Source organism: Rhipicephalus sanguineus, chromosome 1, assembly GCF_013339695.2.
Source record: "Rhipicephalus sanguineus isolate Rsan-2018 chromosome 1, BIME_Rsan_1.4, whole genome shotgun sequence".
NCBI classification, from domain to species: domain Eukaryota; kingdom Metazoa; phylum Arthropoda; class Arachnida; order Ixodida; family Ixodidae; genus Rhipicephalus; species Rhipicephalus sanguineus.
In genome coordinates, this window is record NC_051176.1 from 229,545,458 (window position 1) to 229,566,884 (window position 21,427).

Genomic DNA, 21,427 nt, shown 5'->3' on the forward strand with positions numbered 1-21,427 from the left:
CTCACCGATTCGACTACATCGAAAACACGTCTTACAAGACTCAATGTGGGAATTATCCCGTATGAGCAGTGCATAAGCAGGAGACAAGTAAGGAAGTCTGAAATTGTTTTCATGCAGTGCTCTCACCCGGTTACGCGCTGTATTACAAGCTTTTTCCAACACCTTACTTACTGCACCTAGAGCATATATGGGACAGTTTTCTTTAGTGAAGTATTTTTGTGCGTGTGAACCTGTGTATATATTTCATATTACAGACAGCAAGTACTGCGTACGAAAGCTAGAGCACGTTTCTAAAAGTGACTACGACCAAGTACGCATGTCAGTCAGCACAAAGGGCATGTCAACGATTACGTCGTCCTCACAACAGGTAGTTTAATTTACCTTAAATAGACAGGGATACATTATATGCAGCAGCTGCTGTAAATAAAAGGAACACCGTAGATGTTTCTCTTTAACCATAGAAACTTTCAAGTTTAGCTTCGCCGCATTTTCTCGCACAGGTCTGATGTTTAAAGCGTAATTGGAAGATGAAAAAATGATGTGTTCTAATACGTACCAATCTATTCGCATTGCCATACCATTATTCACAGTCCTCGAATAAGAGATCGTCGAGGAAAATTGTCAAAATCAAGACCGCAAACAAGTATGCACTAGCCGCTCCGGCTAGTTTCAGCCGCGCCGCTCATGATCTTCCACAATGCTTACAAACTTATGTCGATACTAACAAATACGCGCAAACTAATACGTATATGCACTGTTGTCTTGTATTTTTCTTTTTTTTTTTCCCTATCACTGTCGTCACGATGTCGTCACAAGCATGGCTCGACGTTATTGGCTAGGCGCAGCCGCACGGTCACTGCCATGTCTGCGCGCCAGCGCGGGCGGCTTTCAAACTGTGAAAGGTCGGTGACATGACATGACAAGAACTTTATTGGAGACCTGAGGAACTCGAATCTGGGAAGCCGGAGGCCCCCAGATCAAGTTGGTGGCTCCGCCCACGTTGGGACTGGAAGTCCAAGTTCCGTCGCGATGTCGTGGGCCCTCTGGACGGCCTGGAGTTGGGTGTGGAGATCACTACTCTTCAGGGATTCCTCCCATTGATCCTTCGAGAAGGGTGGAGAGGCAGTAAGGATTGGGCACAGGGGCACAGCCAGGGCATGTGGTCGAAAGAGCATGAGTCATGGCCGCATTTGGGGCACGACTGTAAGTGGTCGGGGTCTATCCTATTAAGGGACCGAGGAGTGGGATACGTACGGGTTTGCAGAGGTCTGAATGTGTGAAAGGTCGGTAGTATAATTTTTACAGTATAATTCTAAAATTGGTACATGCCTACAGACTTGACGAAACGATGGGCCGCTATGCGCTTTGAACGTCAATAAGCTCGCCGTTCTTTAAATTTTTCTTTCTTTATTAAAATGCGAATCACTTATTTCAAGTCATCACGCGGCCCAAATGGGAGGCTTCTATTACCAGCTCCACGCTAGAACAGCTATATGGGCAGTCCAACGGGCCTGCGACGCAGCAGAGAGACTTGGTCTTTCTGTTCCGATGTCGGAGCGGCCCGCAACGTGCTAGAGCGCGTTCCGATGGACCATAATAAAGTTTATCCATCCATCAATCCATCCTTTGTTGTTATTGCGCTCCCTAACGAAAGTGAACTCATGCTGCAAATCACTTTCATTGCTAAAATGTCTGCTACAAAACGCCCTTCATGATCCCCAGGGTACTTGCAGAAAATATGGGTACGGTATACAACTGCCGAACAAACAATCATTGTATCCAATATGTCCCCTCAACTGTTTGCACCGTGAGCCCCTTTTTACAAGAAATTACCGTATGGTAAAGTATAATTGTTAGCTAAACATACGCCAAGAAAGCGTAGATATTTGCCGCTTAAAACACCTTGCTGTCGATTCCATGTTCGGGCAACACCACCTAGATTACTGGGTCGGGCCTCAGTCGGGCCTGATCTGTGGTCGGGCCGGGTGGGCGAAATTTTTTCTCGGGTTCGGGCCGGGCCCGGGTATCATTTTGAGTCACCGGGCCGGGTTCGGGCGGGTAAACTTGAACGAGGTCTGGGCCCGGGCCGGGCCCGGGCCGAGAATTACGGCCCGTGCAGTGCTCTCGTTACGGTGCTCGGTTGCTGACCCGAACTGCCCGAACTTCGCGGGTTCGATCCCGGCCGCGGCGGTCGCATTTCGATGGTTGCGAAATGCTGCAGGCCCGTGTTCTGCGCGATGTCAGTGCACGTTAAAGAACACCAGGTGGTCGAGATTTCCGGAGCCCTCCACTACGGCGTGCCTCATAATCATATCGCGGTTTAGGCACGTAAAACCCCAGATATCATTATTCCATCAGTTCGCGTTTTGGCGCTGATGAGTACGATCCGCTTTTCAATATGAATACAGAAGTAAGCGAGACGCTGGCCTCATGGATAATATATATATTATATAGAATCTAAAAAAAATATTACTTTCTATTCCGGCCCTGCGAAAGTGGGTGTCCAGCAGTGTTGCAGAGTTGCCACGCTGGAATTGGAATGAACCACATTTTCGCGACCCTGGAATGGAATGGGAATGGAATGGGGACAACGCTTGGAGGAATGGAATTGAGCACCTTTTGTACGGAATGGAATGGGAATGGAATTACGTCTTTTTCCGAAAATGGAGCACGTTTTCGTCTACGCGCTGTTTTTCAAACTTCAATCATTAGTAAGTCAGAGTCTCGAATTTAACAATAAAGGCTTTTTTTTTTTTAAATGGCTTGGCTGATTACAAGCACGGTACATTTATAAGCGACGCGCCTACTTCAAACCGATGCATAAGCTAGTGTACAAACAAATGCATTATCCCAGCAGATACTGAAGGGAGAAACAAATTACCCCTGCGCGTTGGTTCCCATTGATACCCCCACACGAAAGTGCCGAATACTCTATGCGCAGCCTGATCTTTATCTCACGAGCAGTTTAGTACCTGAAATACGTAAATAGCCTTTGCGACAAGGAAGCCATTGCATACCTGCGCACAGGCGAACACAGAAAGTTCTCCTCACCCCATCCATGTTTGCGAGGCGCGCTTGACAAGCGTGAGTGCTGACGAGCAGTGCGGCCCAGTGTTCCGTATTCGATGCAAATGCACAAGGTGCCCGAGCAGTGCACTGTTCCAACGAATACCAACAGATCTAAGGGTTTCTTTCCCCATTAACCAAATCTTTGTTTTCTCCATATTCACGACCGCTCAAGGCGCGTGGCAAAACTGCTTAGTCTTCTTGAACACTACTTTTGTCAGCATAAAAATACGCTATGTCGTCATTTTAGCATTAACACATTTAAGCTTAAACAATATTAAAACATCACCATTCGTTCAAGCATGCTGACCATGCAAATACTATAGGTATTGGGTAGATTTAGGTGCACGTTAAAGAACCCCAGGTGGTCGAAATTTCCGGAGCCCTCCACTACGGCGTCTCTCATAATCATATCGTGGTTTTCGGACGACACACCCCAGATATAATTATTATTATAGGTAGCGGGAGAAGTCCCCCTATGGGAATTATTAGGGTGGTTGTACTGCACGAGATATGTCACCTAGCTACTATCCCTCGACCTTGGCAACGTGTTTTGCGTACTGCATCTGATGAATCAGCTTTGTGGGGCGTTCATTCTTAACTCGATAAAGCTGTCAATATGCCTTTCCTACGTTGAGAAATTACAGGAATGGAACTGAACTTCCCAGCCATTCCCGGAGTGGGAATGGGCTAAGTTTTTTCATTCCGAGGAAATAAAGGAATGGAACTGCGGCAAGTTGTAATTCCCCGGAATGGAATTGGAATGGAATGGAAGCGCCCATTCCGCAACACTGCTGTCCAGCAAAGCTGTTGAGAACCACCACTACAGCTGCTGAGGGTGATAAGCAACGCGTTAATAGTAGTGACCAGGGGCGTTGCCAGAAATTTTTTTCGGGGGGGGGGGGGGGGGGACAAAGGCCCGGTTTGCCCCCCCCCCCCCCGCTGGTAGTGCCAATCGTTGACAATCGTTTTGTCGTCGCTGTGGTAATCGTTTGTGGTCGCTGTGTGGCCAAGAGCTAATAGAAGGACGATCTGTACCGGGTGGCTGGCTGACTGGGGTCATCGCAGCGTATTCAAAGTTTTGTATATGCGCCTACAACAGAAGCGTAGCCAGAATTTTTTTTCGGGGGGGGGGGGGGGGGGTTCAACCATCCTTTTTTTATGTTCGTGCGTGCGTTTGTATGTGTGCGTGTATATATACACATGCAAAATCGAAAAATTTCGGTGGGTGGGGGGAGGGGGGTTCAACCCCGTCAACACCCCCCCCCCCCTGGCGTCCAACGAATTGTCTCTGACAAATGACAAGGACCTCTCCATTTCTGCTGTACCATACGTTTCATTAGATCATTATTATTTTTATTGAAATAAAAAAAAATTAATGAACGAGTTATTGTCGCCATATCTTGGCGACGGCTACGCTTTTCCACTTGGTTGTTAGGGTAAAATTTTAAAAAATATATGAAACAAAAAGAATATATATACATATATACGGTGCTGCATTTGGTGAGTTTAAAAGTTCTCGTTTTAAAGGGGCCCTGCAACACTTTTCCACGTAACCATCGAATGGCTTCATGAAAGGAGTTTATTGCCGCACGAATCGACCGCTGTGAAAATGTTTAGAATCCGTTAAGTACGACCACAGTTACAGAGATTTGTCGCACGCTGTGACTGCTTTCTCTCTTCTCTCGTCCCGACGAGTGCTCTGGAAGCTAAGCAGGGAGGGATGGCACGGGGGAAAGGAATTACGTCACGCGCTCGTCAGTACCTTGAGCACTTTTCCTTTTTCTTCGAACGCGCGGCTTACTTTCAGTGCGATCGCGAGCTCGCGCGCGGGCACGTGGCAGCCTCGGTAACTATGCAGCTCGCGATGTTCAAATCAGCCAATGACCGTGAACTTGGGTATACGACGCGGTCATTTGGGTATATGGCATCATTTGTAGAAAGAAGGGGGAATGATTTCCAGCTCACTTTGAAAATTAACTGCAAATTCCAGACCGCGTGCTGCGCTAAAACGTTTGGCTCGCGTGTTCTCAGGAGCCAATTATTATTATTATTATTATTATTATTATTATTATTATTATTATTATTATTATTATTATTATTATTATTATTATGCATTAAGCGCTTAAAACCATCCTTATCATGTGGGCCAGATGGCATCCCCTCCGCCATACTAAAAGCTTATGGTAGTATATTTGTCCCAGTACTAACTACGATATTTAATAACTGCCTGGACACTTCCACATTTCCAAGAATGTGGAAAACTGCTCGTGTTTTTCCAGTATTTAAGTCGGGCTCTAAAACAGATGCTTCTAATTATCGCCCGATTTCTCTACTATGTGCCACATCAAAGATCTTCGAGCTGGCTCTTCACGACATATTGTCTTTTAGTGTGAAAAACTCATTGATTCCTAATCAACATGGTTTTCTCGCTGGCCGCTCAACTACCACAAATCTTGCTAGTTTCATGACGCAGATCTCCACACCTATTTCTCAGAGAGGACAGGTTGACGTAATTTACTGTGACCTGAGCAAGGCTTTTGACGTAGTCAGCCACACGCTGATTATGGTTAAACTTGCGCACTTTGATGTTGACTTGTCAGTTGTGAATCTCCTGCAGAGCTATCTGCTCAATAGATATTGTTATGTTGCTGTAAATGGCCAAACGTCTTCTTTGTATAAAGTGACTAGTGGGGTCCCTCAAGGGTCGGTATTAGGCCCACTCCTATTTTTAATTTACGTTAATGATGTTTCTTTTGCCATTCGTAATTCTTCTTTCGTCTTGTATGCCGATGACATCAAGATTTTTAAGGAAATTCATTCAGTTAACGACTGTCGCTTGCTGCAGTCAGACTTGCGCTCTTTTTCCGAATGGTGCGACGGTAATAACCTTTCTCTGAATACCTCGAAGACAAAATTCATGTCTATCACTCGCAAAACATCTAGCGTGTCATTTCAACACTCTGTCAATTCTGTGCCGTTATGCAAGGTTTATGAAATCAGTGATCTTGGTGTTGTTGTTGACAGCGCGTTAAACTTTTCTTCTCACGTTAAGCGTGCTGCTATGCGGGGCCTTCGTTCTCTCGGATGTGTTTGTAGAATATCTCGAGAATTCAGGTCTCCCATGGCCCTACACAAATTGTACACGGCAATATGTCTTCCGCAACTTGAGTATGCGTCCGTGATATGGAATGGCATTGCTCAATCCAGCGGTAACACCATTGAACGAGTCCAGAAAATATTCCTCAGCATATATAACCATCGCTTTGCTAAAAATGACTCTGGATCTCGTTCAAGTACTGCTGAATTATTATCACTGCCATCACTTCACTGCCGACGAAATCGCTCTGATCTCTTATTTCTTTACAAGCTAGTCCACGGTATCATATCCTGCCCTGTACTTCTCAATTGTGTAAATTTTCGAATTCCGCGTAAGTTAACCAGAGAGAACAGACCGTTTCATGTACCCGCCTGCTTCTTCCAACACTCTACCGTTCACAGAATACAAAGTCTCTATAATGTTAATTTTCTTGATCTTGACGTTTTTCATCGCCCACAATCATTGTTTTTATCCGAGCTTTGCACTGTTTTGACATAGTGTGGCACAATGTACAAAGTCTTCCCTTCTCAGTCTTTCCACATAGTTGTATATATGTAATCTAATTTTTTATGCCCCGTCAATATTTCTCGTGTTGTCTTATTTTACTCCTCCCCTTTTGTGTTCATTTCTCTTTGTCTACGTGTTTTTGCTCTTTTTATTTCTGAAAACTGTCTGTATTGTATTGTTTATTTTTATTGTTTTTTTTTTTTTGCGTGCGCCACCACAAGGACCTTACGGTTGTTCCTGGGCACGTTAAATAAATCACTGATTGATTGATTGATTATTATTATTATTATTATTATTATTATTATTATTATTATTATTATTATTATTATTATTATTATTATTATTATTATTATTATTATTATTAGTGTTTTTACGTTTTTTTTCTCTTTCTTATTAGTACTTTCTCCTGTAGGCATTCTTTATTGTATTGTTTTGTTTTTCTTACGTGCTCCAGCAAGAAGGCCTTACGGTTGCTCCTGGGCACGTTGATTGATTGATTGATTGATTGATTGATTGATTGATTGATTGATTGATTGATTGATTGATTGATTGATTGATTGATTGATTGCGACGGGGAGTTATATACACCCTCTCAACAACCCCCCTAACACTCCGCCAGAAGGATCCGTACACCCCCAAAAATTATTCTCGACCAACACACTCCCCTCCTTACAAAATGACACTATATCCATACATCTCTTCCCCGTTCTGGTAATAACCAGGCCCGTAGCCCCAATTAATGGTAGTGACCAGGGGAAGAAAACCGAAATGCTGGATCAATGCTGGTGCTGGAAGACTGCTTCGCCTCCTCGATGGGTCGGACCGCTACTGCACCTAATTCTCCTGAACCGGCCAACGTTCGCCTTTTTATTTATTTTATTTCCTTTTTTTCAGTGAGTATGGTATCGCCACGAAAAATCCCGGCCAGCTGCAAAACTAGAATCCCGAATAAACGCCTGCTCCAGGAATGGCTTCCTCGAAGTAATGGAAACTACAGAAACCAGTTAATGGGGCTTAGCATCGGGAGGAGCAAGAAATAAGGCTCTGGCGTTGGCGACATAGCCGTCAAGAATCGTAATATGCAATTATAATTTATTAATGGCCTCTATTCTCAACTGACAATACAAAAGAGCTACGAGCGTGCATCAAGTCCTGCATGACACCAACGAACACGTCTGCGACAAGCGGAACAAAATGAACGCGGAGAAATCTGAGCTCGTTATACTGTGCCGCAAGGTTGTAATGCTGGTATCTTGGAGTGGCGATGTTGTTATTTATTTACAGATTTTTTATTTCCTATTATTTTTAACACCAACTCAAGGGAAGTCAAAGTAGCGCTTGTCCGCCATATTGCATGTCCGTCCATTGTGTTGCATTTGGATAAACTCACTTTGGGTGAGTAGTATATAACGCTGAGGCAATCTTTTCTAAGCTTCAGCAGTGGTACTGCGCGTACAGTTGATCACTTGATCATGCACACCGTATGATATGTATTGCCTGAGACAGGCATCTATCTTCACGTTAACTGAAGGTGCACATAAGAGACGTAAATTGTAAGTCGCACTACATAATATCTATGTCATTGCTTGTTTTACTTCTATAGCTATATATAGCTATAGCTGGCTCAACCTGAATCAAGCCCGAACTTTGGTTAGCTGGACAGGCACGCCGATTTCGCGATGTTTTGGTCCCCCTTATCTGAGTTATCTCAGATGTATTGACGAGGAGACGCGCATTCCAGGTCATGCCCACAGCGCTCTTTATTTTTAATCTTTCTTTTTTTTTAGTTTTGGTATTTGGTGGTCATAGTTTCGGTATAAAAACAAGCTACTTTCGCGCGCTTTTCGTGACGCGTCCACACGTCTTTCAAACGTCAAATTTCGCACGGAGGCTCAATATTAAAGCAAGCTTTTTATGCGTTCGGTTAAAGTTGCTTACACAGATGCGTTTTCTGTGATGTGCGTGTTTCTAGCTGTAGTGCTACCACATTGCCGTCTAGACCATGGCTTCTCGCTGGCAGTATTCGTCTACGTGCATCTTATTTCTCGTAACATTGGTCGCCAGGGGATCTGGGGACGCTAAAGCTTCCGAACGCTTGCGCGGTGGCCTCCGCTCTCCTACCAAGACCCCGAATGTGGACCCGGATCCACACGCCGAGTGCCCCCAGCTGCTCGCGCAAGCTTCGCTGCCGCTCGTTCACACGCCCGGGGAGCGAAGACGAGGACACTGAAAATTGCGCGTGTAATATATATATATATATATATATATATATATATATATATATATATATATATATATATATATATATATATATATATATATATTACACGCACAGTCGAATCCGCATATATCGAACTCGCTAAAAAACAGGGATTAGTTAGATATATTGTATAATTCGAATATGAAACTTTTAAAGGGCCCCTCACCAGGTGATCTAACGAATTTTAGTTAGACATTGCAAGTTGTTGCGAGCCCAATTAAGAGCATTATGCCACAAGAATATTTCTAATCGGTCGGTTAGAAGCTGAGAAAAACAATAATTTGTAGCGGCGCGAAACCATGATGCGAGGAGGCGCGCTGCAAACCCTTGCCGCTCGCCCCGCGTAGCCTTCGCAAGCCAAATCCCTTCCCTGCCCTCTTCGGCACGCGAGCAGGAGGATCACATAACGCATACGCATGAACACGTCATGCGCACAAAATGTCACGAGCGCATGACGTGCCCGAACCAGCCCGAGCCCCCGAGACGCGAGCGGTGTTGTGGCGGCGTTCTTTGAGCTTCATCTCTGCAAGCTATGCCGAATGCACCCTCGCCGATCACTTGGCACGAAAGCTGCAACATTTTTACGGACGCGAGACTAGCGGTGTGCCGCATGAACATCTAGTTAGACGCGGGAGGATAAATGAGCCTAATGAGCGCTGGAACGCGGTAGAAAATTAGTTTCGTTGTAAAGGGTGGCGTCTGCACGATGCGCAAAGCGCGAGAACACGAACGCGTGCGAAACGGAGATAGATTAGTCTCGAATCTCGCTGCGATTCGCAGTAAAAATTAAAACAGAAAACGCACACATTCCGTTTGTGTGTTTTATTATTGCTCTCAAGTTTTATTTCTCCAATCAAGCAACAAATTACACCAACTACACGTCGTGTCAAATAATTATCGCAATGTCACGTGCTAGTAGCTGTTAGCGACGTCAGAGCACAGTCGTCTACGTAGAGGAGCGACGTCACAGCACTACCATCTACGTAGGGCCATTCTCTCATGTACGTCATCCCCTCATTCTCTGGGCGCGCGGCCGCGAGAAGAAGGGCAAGCAGCGTTCAGCTTGAAATTTGACCCATTTACTTGGCACGTAGCGTTGCAAATTTTGGCAGACGTAATCGTGAACGCCCAGTGCATGCATTGCGCTCGTCAGCTCAAAATTGTGAAACCTGGTGAGGGGCCCTTTAAAGAATTTACCTTACCTTTCGGTGAGTAAGTTGGCCTCACGGTGCTGCTTGACGATAAGGCAAGGAAGACGGCTTACGGCAATACACAGAAATTTTTTTTCTAGTTTTTTTTATTTTTCCGCGCTTTGTTGTTTGATATGCGGGCTATATATATATGCAGGGGTGGGTTGTAAGCGAGAAAATACGGTATTGATGTAAACAGCGGCTCAACGTTTTGTACGCAGCTGTGCGTGCTCGTCGGGCGCCGGAAGCCGCTAGTCTGCGTTGGCCCTAATGCTGGCATTCTTTTAACACATAATTGTCAGCAAAATAAACGCCATCAGATGGTCAAGAAAAAAACACCATAAGAAAATTTTCGTTGACAGGAATACAACCCATGACCTGTCGGTCCGCGAAGATGGCTGACGGGCGTTTAGCCCACTCAGATACCGCCAAACAAATAGCGGAGGCTACGTGAACGCGCCTTTTATCTTTCACACTTTCCTTTCACAGTGCCCTAGCTTGGATGAATGAATGCTATGAGCGTCCCCTTTATAACGGGGCGGTGACATGTGTGCCACCAGGCTCAAAAAAAGAAAAAGAGGCACCGTTGCTACGACCGTCCCATTCGGCGCGTTAGAACTGTAATTTCGTCAACGCTTTAACACATAGCGAGGTGGTGGCTTTAGCCCAAGCCTCGCTCATAGCATCCATCCATATCGAAAAATAGCTCTCCGATGCTCGCCTGGCTGTCGCACCGCGTTCCCCGCTCTCCCTGTGGGAATTAAAGGCCAGGCTAGAGGGAAGACATGACGTGCGTAGCGTTTCTCTTCGCGTTTGACGATACTTTGAAGGAGTACATATCGAGTATCAGTGTTTATTATGTGCTTGTTGATGCCATCTTTGTGCGGGATTTACCATATGCGGTGTCCATGTCAGGCCCGTCCAGGGGGGGAGGGGGGGATACCCCCCCCCCCGAAATTTTGGTGAAGTAGGTGTTTTTTACAAAAAAAATAAATAATAAACATAAGTGTTTTTCTCAAAAAGTCAGGGTTTTCAGCAAGTCGCCCCTCCCCCCACCCGAAAAAAATTCCTGGCTAAGGGCCTGGTCCACGCATATGCTTCAGCTAGCGCAAGGTGGTTTAAATCATGATCATGCGCGTTAGTCGTCGGTACGGAGATGTGCAACTAGGCGCCAACGTAGGTGAGCCCACATCAAGCGGTGCTATATCTGCCAAACAACAGTAGAGATTGTACAAGCTCTCATTATACCAATGCACCATCAACTAGTTCTGTGACGACACGTTCCAATTTCTGGTTATACCTATTCCTATGACAGAATGATTAGCCATATTTTTTTCAATATCATACTCAGCGTGCTTTTCGGGATGCTGTACGCACCGGCGACGTCAGACTTCTTTTCTCTACGTTCGACTGTGTTTGTTATCGCCAGATCTGCAGAGAACAGCCAGGTTCTTCCGTTTTACGGGAGGCGACCCCGCACGACTTTAGCGATAGTTTCTACTTGCTCTGCGCGGCGCCCTCCTAATCACACCGCAGAAAAAGCCAACTTCTTGTGAGGGAGAGCCAACTTCATGGGGCGTATCGCACTGCCCGATGTTCAACATACGAAGTGTTACGGCTATTTGTAAATTTTCCTATACATTCTGTGACGACACGTTCCAATTTCTGGTTATACCTATTCCTATGACAGAATGATTAGCCATATTTTTTTCAATTTTTTGCTCGGAATTCGATATATAGAGGATAATTCGTAATGTCGAAAGTTGGGCGAGTTGGTGATAGTTCATGATTACATGTGAAGCAGCGCACGACGACAGGCACAAACAGGTCCCTTTCGTTCCTTTTGTGCCTGTCGTCGTGCGCTGCTTCATATGTAATCATGAAGGATAATCCAATTTACTTGAGTTCGATATAGTCGGGTTTCACACACACACACACACACACATATATATATATATATATATATATATATATATATATATATATATATATATATATATATATATATATATAATATAGATATATATATTATATATATATATATATATATATATATTAAAAGCTTGTTAATTCAGAATATCGGATAATTCGGATGTGTTCCCATGGTCCCGGCCAGCATATGCATTGTTCAATGGTACCAAGCTCTCGTTAATTGGGTCAGATTTGGCCGCAACCCGCTTAATTCGGACGATCCCCGGAGCGCGCCGAGGCCGCATTTGTGCGATCCAAAAGAACGAAAACAGCACAGCCGAAACGAGGCGGCCCTGTCCGCTTCGCTGCCTTCATCACCACGGTTTTGTCCCCACGCGGATCCAGCACTCAGCAGCTTAGTTTTGATGCAGTGCGCGCCCAATGTCACGAAACTCAAACATGGCGGAATGTGTTGAAGAGCTTTCAGACGCGGTCGTTATGCTGGCATGAAGCTCGCCGGCTACATTCTGATGGACAAACTATCAGTTGCCCGCCATTTTACCTGCGAAAGAACTATCATCACGTGCGCGTGGTAGTGCTGGCGTTACGTAATAGCGGAGGGGTGCAGAGAACGTTTCGGGCTAAATGAACACGGGAGTCTGGCGCCGTGGTTGCACTGAGAACGCAGCCGCGGGATGACGGAAATTGCGGCTTTTATGCACTGTCTTATGCAAAATAAATACCGGATTTACGTATTCATTAAAAAAAATATGAAAGTGTATCGACGTAACAGACATTTGTTTATCGTTATTTTTGTACTTTCGATAATTCGGCGTTCGGTTAATTCTGACATTTTTTCCGGCCCCGTGAAATCCAAATTATCGAGCTTTTGCTGTGTGCCAGACGCAGCTAAATGAGGCCAACCTAAATTAAAAAAAAAAAACATGGCCGATCCCTCTGTCATAGGAATCGGTATAACACGAAAGTGAAACGTGTCTTCATAGACGTAGTTGAGCGTTTGTTTTGCATTCTTTCGCCCCAAGCGCGAAGGAATGAATGCTACAGCATCAAATTGAATTGTTACGCGAAGAACGGCAAGCCGCTCGAAACTTGCAATGCGCTGCTCAAGCAGAAAGGACGCGCGGAACGAACATACACAGGATGAGCGCGAACTGTCACAGTTGTAACTTATTTATTTGTGCGCTCCTTTCGCAAAAGCGGCCGTTGCAGCAAGCGAGGTAACCTTCGTGCTCTCAACGGAAACTTGCAGGCAGAGCGCAAGACGTACAAACCACTGAGATCATGAGATAAGCGCCCGCACGAGCGACCACGCCCTGTCGAGGCGCTTAAAGCGCGCTCTTCTAAAGTCACTGGAACGGGAAAAGTACCGCGACCGTCGTGCGCGCCGCCATATTTGGTCCAGCGCGGCCGAAGCTGCGGCGGTGTGGTGTTGATTTCACGTGGAGTAACGCATGTTTTACGCATTGCGTGCGCTTTTGGAGCTCCGAATTAAGCATACCGTTGTTCTCTGACTGATTTGGAATGAAATAGCGGCAATTTTCACTTGCCTACATGCGCCCGCACGCGTACTAACGCGATAAAGAAATGCGAACTGCGCGGCATTTACGCGCTCGGCTGTCTGCATTTACTAAATGCGAAGCATTTCTTAGCGAATTTCTGTGACTTTGTACGTATCTATCTATCTATCTATCTATCTATCTATCTATCTATCTATCTATCTATCTATCTATCTATCTATCTATCTATCTATCTATCTATCTATCTATCTATCTATCTATCTATCTATCTATCTATCTATCTATCTATCTATCTATCTATCTATCTATCGCCGACTTTGTGCTGCTGGTATGGCATAACATGACTGTATGTCGAATTTAAATTAAGGTAATAACATGAAAATAATGACATGCATGCCATGTACGGCATGATTTACATGCCACGCTCATGGTTCGCTCGCGGCCGCTTCGATAGCTTGATACACAACATAATTGGTATGGCGTGACATAAGTGACTGGGTATAACGTGCAAATCATGACAGACATGCCATGTAAAACATGATTTACATGACATGGTTTCGGGGCGCTCGCGGTCGTTTAATGAAATGCATATATACCAAAATTTTTATGACGAGCTATTTCTGTATGATGAACGTTAGTGTAGGTGGTAACATGAAAATCATGACTTCCATGTCACGTACGGTATGACTTACTTGCCACGCTCATGCTGCAATGGCGGGTGGTTCGCGAGCTTGAAATGCACCCAAATTGGTATAGGACACGAATGACAAGTGGTAACGTGAAAATCATGACGGTATTTATGCTGGTCCTACAGTCACGTCACGCAATACTGATTTTGGTGCTTATCAAACAAGCGAACCGGCCGCGAAAGCATCATGAGCACGGCATGTAAATCATGCCTTACATGGCATGCGTACCATTATTTTCTTGTTACCGCACGGTATTTACGTTGGTCATACAGTCACGTCACGCAATACCGATTTTGGTGCATATCAAGCAAGCGAACCGGCCGCGAGAGCATCAGCCATTATTTTCATGCTACCACGTGTTATTTGTGTTCGTCATACAGTCACGCCAGGCAGTACCAATCTGTAGCAGTCAGTTTCCATGGCGCGCTGATCATTATATGTGAGCCCAAAGGCGTCAATTTTACGCCAAACATAATAAAATGTTATTGTGCATGAACCTCCTGCGACAACCACGCGAAACAAGCTGCACTAGTGCAGGGTAGGCGCAAACATTCCCCGAAACATTCGCGAATCCTCAATGAAGCGCTTACGTCACAGTGCGGGTATCAGTCATGGGAACAAATTTTTCCCGCCTAATTCTGTGCAGCCACACAGCCCGTCGTTTGGCATCCTTTTTCCCGCTAGGAATGGCAAAGAGGGCCTTACCCGGGCATTCTTCGATGCCTCGATAGGCTTTCGATGAAGCCTCAAAACGATACGTGATGTCGTAATGTTCCTGCACGCTTTCCTGAAAATCGCCCTCCAAAGCGCCGTGCGTCTGCGGCCGGGAGACACTAGCGAGGCGAGCGAGCTGGACCATTTGTGTGGCGAAGCCGCCGAAAGGGCGCGGCGGCGAAGAGAAAAGGAACGCGGTACTTTTCCCGTTACAGTGACTTTACGCTCTTCGAGCCCTTCGCGCCATCTCGCTAGTGATAACGAAAACACGCTGTACCGCCGATCTCTGAGTACCGCCACCGGCAAATGGTGTACATAAATAGCTCGCCGTTAGGCCGTTAGCATAGCAGAGAACATGCCGTCTGTGGCGGAGTCATTTCGCGCTGCGCGCTGGCGATCGAGAGGTCGTAAGTTCGACTGCCGGTGACGGAACTTTTTTCTTATAGGTTGTATTCACGTGACGTCATGTTGGCAGAAGCGATAGCGGAAAGTGCGCCGGCTGTGCTGGCAACCGCGTGGTCGCCATTTTGGAGGCCATCGGTCCCGAACGGTGCATTTACCCATAGAGTTTCCTAAAATTAACTAGAGGGGCGATCGGAGATCTGTTCGTTCCGCGTTCGTTCTGCGGTGCCTACGTCACAGAAGTGAGAGGAGGCGCAGCTCTCCCGCCTAGAACCGCCGAGAGGAAGAGAACAGCCAATCGTGAAGCGGACAGCTTTCCGGAAGTAGACGCGCATCCTGTGACGTCGGCACAGGGACCGTGAAGCGTTTCTCGCCTTTTAATAAATATAATTACTTCACAGAAAATTATTGTTTTTGCTTCTCAAGCTCGAACACTCTTTCAAACAGCAACAGCTTTGAGTGATGATATTTAATAATGTTAGTTTTTTTTGACGCCGTCGCTAGATGGTGTCGCGCACGCGAAAAAAAAAAAGAGAAAAGTAGCGGCTGACGCAGTTTCAAAATGTCGTCCGATCGCAACGTGAGCGTTGGTTCTCGGGTGTCGGATCGTCAAAAGGAGCTTCTGCTGGCTTTTGTGAAAGAGCACCCACAGATCGCGAGTCTGTCGTGCCCGCTGGAGCCGTCGTTCACGAGGGAGGACCGGGACGACATGTGGCAGGAGCTAGTAGCGCTTTTGAACGAAGAAGTCCCTGCGCGTAACACCAGGGCCCAGTGGCAAGCCCGATGGAGGAATGAGCGCTACTATTCGCAGCAGGGTCTTGCCAAACTCCGAGGGCAGCAGAGGTGAGTGCGAGCACAATTGTATTGTGGTCGGTCATCTTACACGTCCCGCTTGTGCTTTACAGCAGCACCCGAGGCGGCCAGATTTCGGATTACCGTGGCCGCGTCGTGCTTGACAGGGACGAGTGTGCGAGGCCCATAGTTCGGGTGGTCTGAATCGGTAAGCACTGGCTTAGAATATCATTGTTACTTGTATGCTGCGAACAAGTGGGCTCGTTTGCTTCGAGCCGTTACGCGCTCTTAGTTTTACTTTTTCAAACAATATCGAGTGGATCACCCGGCCGCCGCGTTAGCTGAGGTGCTAACACGTTGCGCCGCCCAGAACAGAATGCGAAACAGTCACATTTGCGGTGATGACGAAAGAACAGCCGCGAACTATATTTCGAAGGTCACTAGAGCACCCTACTTGTTCCAACCCATTTCTCAGACCCTCGAGTCGAGTGAGGTGCGTAGCCAGTAGGCTTGCCTCCCTCCACCCCTCTCTCCGAAGTCTGTGTGTCATAGCATGCCGCTGTTCAAACATTCTAAAAAAACATTGCTATTGTCCACTTCCACTCCATACTTCTTATTGCACTCAGTGTGTCAATCAAGAAACTTCTTACTATAACAGGTGAGCCCTGCTCCAGCTGCTACTGGTGTGGCTGAAGAGGATGTGGCCCAGGATCTTTCCCGTGCCCCAACTCGTAAGTTTTGCTGATGTTTTTGATTAACTGTAGATGGTGTTACATGCTCACAGGTGATGCTCATGCGTGCAGGCATATGTTTGTGAAGAGATGACATCTGTGGGCATAAAGACAAAAGGCTGCACAAAAAAATTTGGCAAACGGTTGCAGGAGCTAGTTGTATGCATAACTGTCAGATGGAATAAACAGGTGTCCTGCCTTGCAGATGTAGCAAAAAGGTAGCATTGCCAAAATGTTCAACATCTTGAAATGTTTCTCTATTTTGTCAATTGCTTCAAAAGTGAAACTGAAAATGTTCTATTGCTAAATATACTGTTCAAAAAGCAAGCTCGTTATATAACTTTTTCACATAGCCATCATACACAAATGCACATGTTTGCACCTGTGTTACACCTGCTTGCTGTATGTTTTGCATACTGCAGCAGCTAGGGTTTCGGAAGGAGATTGTGTCAGTCATCGCGTAAAGCCGGGCAAACGATTGTGTAGCCCTGAAAAGGGCTGTTTGGTTGCTTCTCATGCAGAGGTGGTTAGAGGCGTGAGATGCGTTTGATGAGATGAGCGAAAATGAATTCCGGCACCGCTTTGGTCTGTCCAAACGAAGTGCGTTGGTTGTGCGGTGAACCAAGCACCATTCATGGATGCCGTTGGGTCAGTGGATTTTCAACAGAGAGGAAATTGTTGCACACACTGAAACTTTTCACGAACAGAAGTTTCCAGCGAAGAGTCGGTAGCAGGAAATTTATAGATGATAATGGCAACACATTTCTTGGTTTCCAGCTCATGCCGCAGCTGCGAGATGGGGGCAACCGGCAGGCCGAGGCACTGGAGTTACTAGCCGCAAACACCAGGCGGCAGGGCCAGGCATCATTGGAAAGCTGCGCCAGGTTCAACTTCTCGGTGACGCGGTCCACAAATTGCAAGGCGTTGGTACCCTCGCCCGGGCCCTCATTGCAGCGGAAGGCACCTGCACAGTGATTTGTAAAGACTAGTTGTACATATATGTAGATTTATTTTTGTTCACATCACGAGCTATGATACGCTGGTTTGCTTCAATGGTGCCCTGCAATTTTCTTTCAGTTAATTTTCTTTTTCTGCATATCAGAAGCACTGATGTGCTGTTTCATTGTACATAGTAAAGTGTAGATCAATGGTAAATCGTGTCCTGCGATGTCATTTCTTTTTAATCTCATCGTGTGAGGTGATGCATTCAGCAGTTTTGTAGTACATGTGCATAGCACAGTGTGGTTTCATTTATAAATCATGTTTTGCCATGTCATTTTTTAAAATCTCATTATACAAAGTCATGCATTGAGCAATTTTGTAGTATATGCACATAGTGCACTGTAGTGTATCTTTATGTTTATAGTGTATACGTGTAGAATATTGTGGCACACTGTACGTTTTCTATCGATTTTTACACATCCTAGAAAAAAAGAAAAGCGTTTGTGAAAGGTCTAGGTTGCACAACAATTTTGAAATATTGCAAGACCAAAAATAGTTGACGAATACGTGTTCTGTTGCTTAGAAGTGTTTAGATAACAGGATTGGGTACAAACAGAAATCAATGATAGAGGAAGACATATCAGCAACCAACAACTTGCATTTTTTAGCGAGTTCGATTAATACCGGTTCGACTGTGCCTTGTTTTCATGTAATACAGTGACTTTCGTGCTGCGAGACGCGTGTGTTGTTGCAGAGGAGCAGCAGGCACTTTGTAATAACTCCATTTGTATATTATAAAAGGAAGCTACTTTTATATTCTTTTCCTTGGCATTAAATTTAAAGGATATTTATTTATTTTGCTTTTTATGTGCATTGCTCGTGATACTTGTAATAAAATTTCAATTCTGACACCACCCTTGTTGTTCACTTCATTTACAAGCACGATTCTTGTTGCACTAAAGCTACCGCATCTTGCTGTCCTGATTCAAACAGCCTTTTCCGGTTACCACTTTGGCTGTGAATGGCACCATGTGCCATTCACAGTTGAGCTCTCACTTGTGCTTAGTGTGAAGCGCCATATTTTACAACCTGGTCGAAGCATTTCATCAGCATGGCGTTGTGTCACAAGGGGGCATAGGTCGGCAAACTCACTCATGAGTCGACTCACTCAGATTCAGATCGAGCTGTGAGTCCAAGTGAGTAATACATTGGTGAGTTCGAGTCCGGGTGAAAACATTTTAGTGAGCCTTAGTCCGAGTGAATCCGCTTGAGGAAAATTTTGGTGAGTCTGAGTTTGAGTGAGTCCCAAAAGCAAAATATATTTCACGAGTGAGTCAGGGTGAGCTTCACATTTTTTGCCAACCTATTCAAGGGGGTTATTCATTGATAGGAGAACGCTGTTTCGTTGATATGTGTAGCAAACATTTGAAGTGTAGTAAAAAAAAACACAGTGACAAACAATGAACAAAGACAAACACGCACCACACAATGCTGCCGAGGTCGTTGCAGGTGGCGGCGTACTCTGCGCAGGTGCTCAAGCATGCAGGCCCTGTGGTTCTCGAAACAGGTTCACTACACGGTTGCGCTGCTGCTGGCTCCCGTTGTGGTGGTGGTGGTGGTAGCTCAGCTGCTGCTGGCAGCAGTCAGCATCGTCGGTGTCGTCATCGTTTCCTTCGAGAACAGGCTCATGTGCCGCCAACGCAATGTCGTGCAGAGCTGCACAAGCAGCAATGATGCTTGAGCAGCTGTGCACAAGCTTACAGCGATGCACCACTCCACAACATTGCGCATGGCGGTGTGGGCCTTGTTGTAGTGGTTATCAGGGGTGCCACGAGCTGGTCGTCCGGGCACTGGTGTCAGGAACCACGGTTCTAATGTATAGCTGGAGTCTCCTGCACGAGGTCGGCATGACAGCTGTAGTGATAACGTCTTGAATGTGGCAAGCATTGACAGCACTTACCAAGCAAGCCGAAGTTTTGCTTCCAGGTGCTGACGGAGAGGGCTCCCCCGCCATACCCACTAGTCATGACATGACCCCAGGAAACATGGACTGACATCCAGAGGTCGGCATCACATGTCTGCAGAATTCAATTCAGTCAAAATTGTACCCATAAATGACCTTGGGTACAATGTTGGGTATTATGTTAATGTAACTACATCTGTCTTCACTGTTACTGACTGTTGAAACATAGCTATGGTCAAATCATCGACAGGGTAGGACTTGTACCATAAGTTCTAACACGAGGACAATGCAGTGTCAAAGGGTAGTCTGCATGTTTACTGCTTGGAACAACCCATCTTCCAGCCACCAAAGCCTTTTAACCAAATTACTGCTGTATGTTTAAGGCAATGTATCACAAAATATCTACAACACGAAAAACTTCGACTGAAAAAAGGGTTATGAAACAATGCGTATTTAATGTACATGCTAGGGCGCGTTCCGAGGGACCGAAATAAAGTTTATTCATCCATCCATGTATTGATCCATGTAACGTCCATCACGACAATGAACAATAAGGACATACTACGGCACATTCTGGGAGCGCTAATCTCAACAAATACAAATCGAGAGTCAAGCTTCGGGTACACATGGCGAACGAGCAACGGTAATATTATGCACTGTGCAGGCCGCTGAACCAAAGTGTACTCCGCGTCACATGATTTCATCGCTTATCCTAAGCGAAGTGCCCTGAAACGAACCAATTCCCGTTCTGGATAGATCGAAAATACCGCTCCCACTTATACTCAGTTGCAACAGCCTCAGTAAAGCGGAAAGTTTAAGCGATATAAATGAAACAATTCGCTACGCATACAATGCATGAATAATACTCACGATCGTGGTGTTGAATGCGTAGAGTCCCTTCCCCGACATGTAATGCGTAGTGTCCGCGGAGCTCAGGCCATGGGGCTTCGGGATTGCGATGAGCGTACCATCCACGCACCCGACCACAACGGGAATCTGCCCGAGCCGCGCGAACGCCGCCTTTGTTCGCTCTTCGCGTCTGTGGTCTCCGGAAAAGGCCACCCACCGTTTTTGCCCGCGAACGACAGTAATGGCGTGTTCCTGACGGACGACTGCGACAGGCCGCTGAATTCCTCGCAGCCGACAGCTCGCTGGAAGCATCCGATCGCAAAAATCTCAGCGCGCACAACGCCTTCCGCTCTGTTTAAATCCCACTGGTTCGTTGGCACCCGATGACGGGGCCGAGATCGTCGCACAACCAAGGTACAGTACGTTTCGAGAAACGAAAGCGACGCCGGAATTCACACTCGCTCATCTCTTCAAACGCATTTCGCACCTCCTACCATTCTGCATCTGCTTCGAGAAACGCCAACGTAGCAAGGAAGCACCGTTGCAAGCGCAATTTTCTCAAAATCAGCTGTTGCGGCAGCCGCAACCGCCGCATCACTCGAAATACATGCCGTGCGACGCCGTTGTTCGCTCGAGAGAACGCGAGCGAACGGGCTCGCTCTCCGTTCACTTTTAGCAGACGACATGCTCGTTATGACGCGGCATGACGTCACCAAAAAAGAAAACATCAAGGAAAAAAAAGAAATGGCCACGCCCCTTAGAATGGCGTGAGT

The 21,427-nt window shown here is 46.0% G+C and overlaps 2 protein-coding genes and 1 long non-coding RNA gene across 4 annotated transcripts in view; 1 reads left to right on the forward strand and 2 right to left on the reverse strand.

Moving 5' to 3' along the window:
• LOC119373839 (palmitoyltransferase ZDHHC3) overlaps positions 1-697 on the reverse strand; it is a 30,101-nt gene extending 29,404 nt beyond the window's left edge. For both annotated transcript variants that reach the window (XM_037643908.2, XM_037643899.2), the window contains exon 1: positions 557-697. In XM_037643908.2, the coding sequence (XP_037499836.1) occupies positions 557-576 (20 nt within the window). In that variant the 5' untranslated portion in view covers positions 577-697. The remainder of the gene's footprint in view (positions 1-556) is intronic.
• Positions 698-15,956: 15,259 nt separating this feature from the next.
• LOC125760232 (uncharacterized) lies at positions 15,957-17,784 on the forward strand. The gene is made up of 4 exons (XR_007417863.1): positions 15,957-16,220; positions 16,283-16,377; positions 16,828-16,900; positions 17,678-17,784. It is a non-coding gene; the product is annotated as an uncharacterized LOC125760232 (long non-coding RNA).
• LOC125760231 (putative nuclease HARBI1) lies at positions 17,751-21,310 on the reverse strand. The gene is made up of 4 exons (XM_049420039.1): positions 20,676-21,310; positions 19,803-19,920; positions 19,325-19,734; positions 17,751-17,864 (listed from the first exon to the last, which is right to left on the reverse strand). Exons 1-3 carry the CDS (start codon positions 20,964-20,966, stop codon positions 19,466-19,468), a joined length of 678 nt encoding a protein of 225 aa, XP_049275996.1. The 5' UTR covers positions 20,967-21,310; the 3' UTR covers positions 17,751-17,864; positions 19,325-19,465.
• Positions 21,311-21,427: the final 117 nt, after the last annotated feature.

Bases quoted from the DNA above. Each gene is read 5' to 3' on its own strand.
- LOC125760231 (XM_049420039.1), bottom strand. From the start codon at position 20,966: ATGCTTCCAGCGAGCTGTCGGCTGCGAGGAATTCAGCGGCCTGTCGCA. The intron at 19,921-20,675 runs GTGAGTATTATT...TGAATTCTGCAG, and splicing joins ACGCATTCAACACCACGATC to ACATGTGATGCCGACCTCTG. The intron at 19,735-19,802 runs GTAAGTGCTGTC...GACCTCGTGCAG, and splicing joins GCAAAACTTCGGCTTGCTTG to GAGACTCCAGCTATACATTA.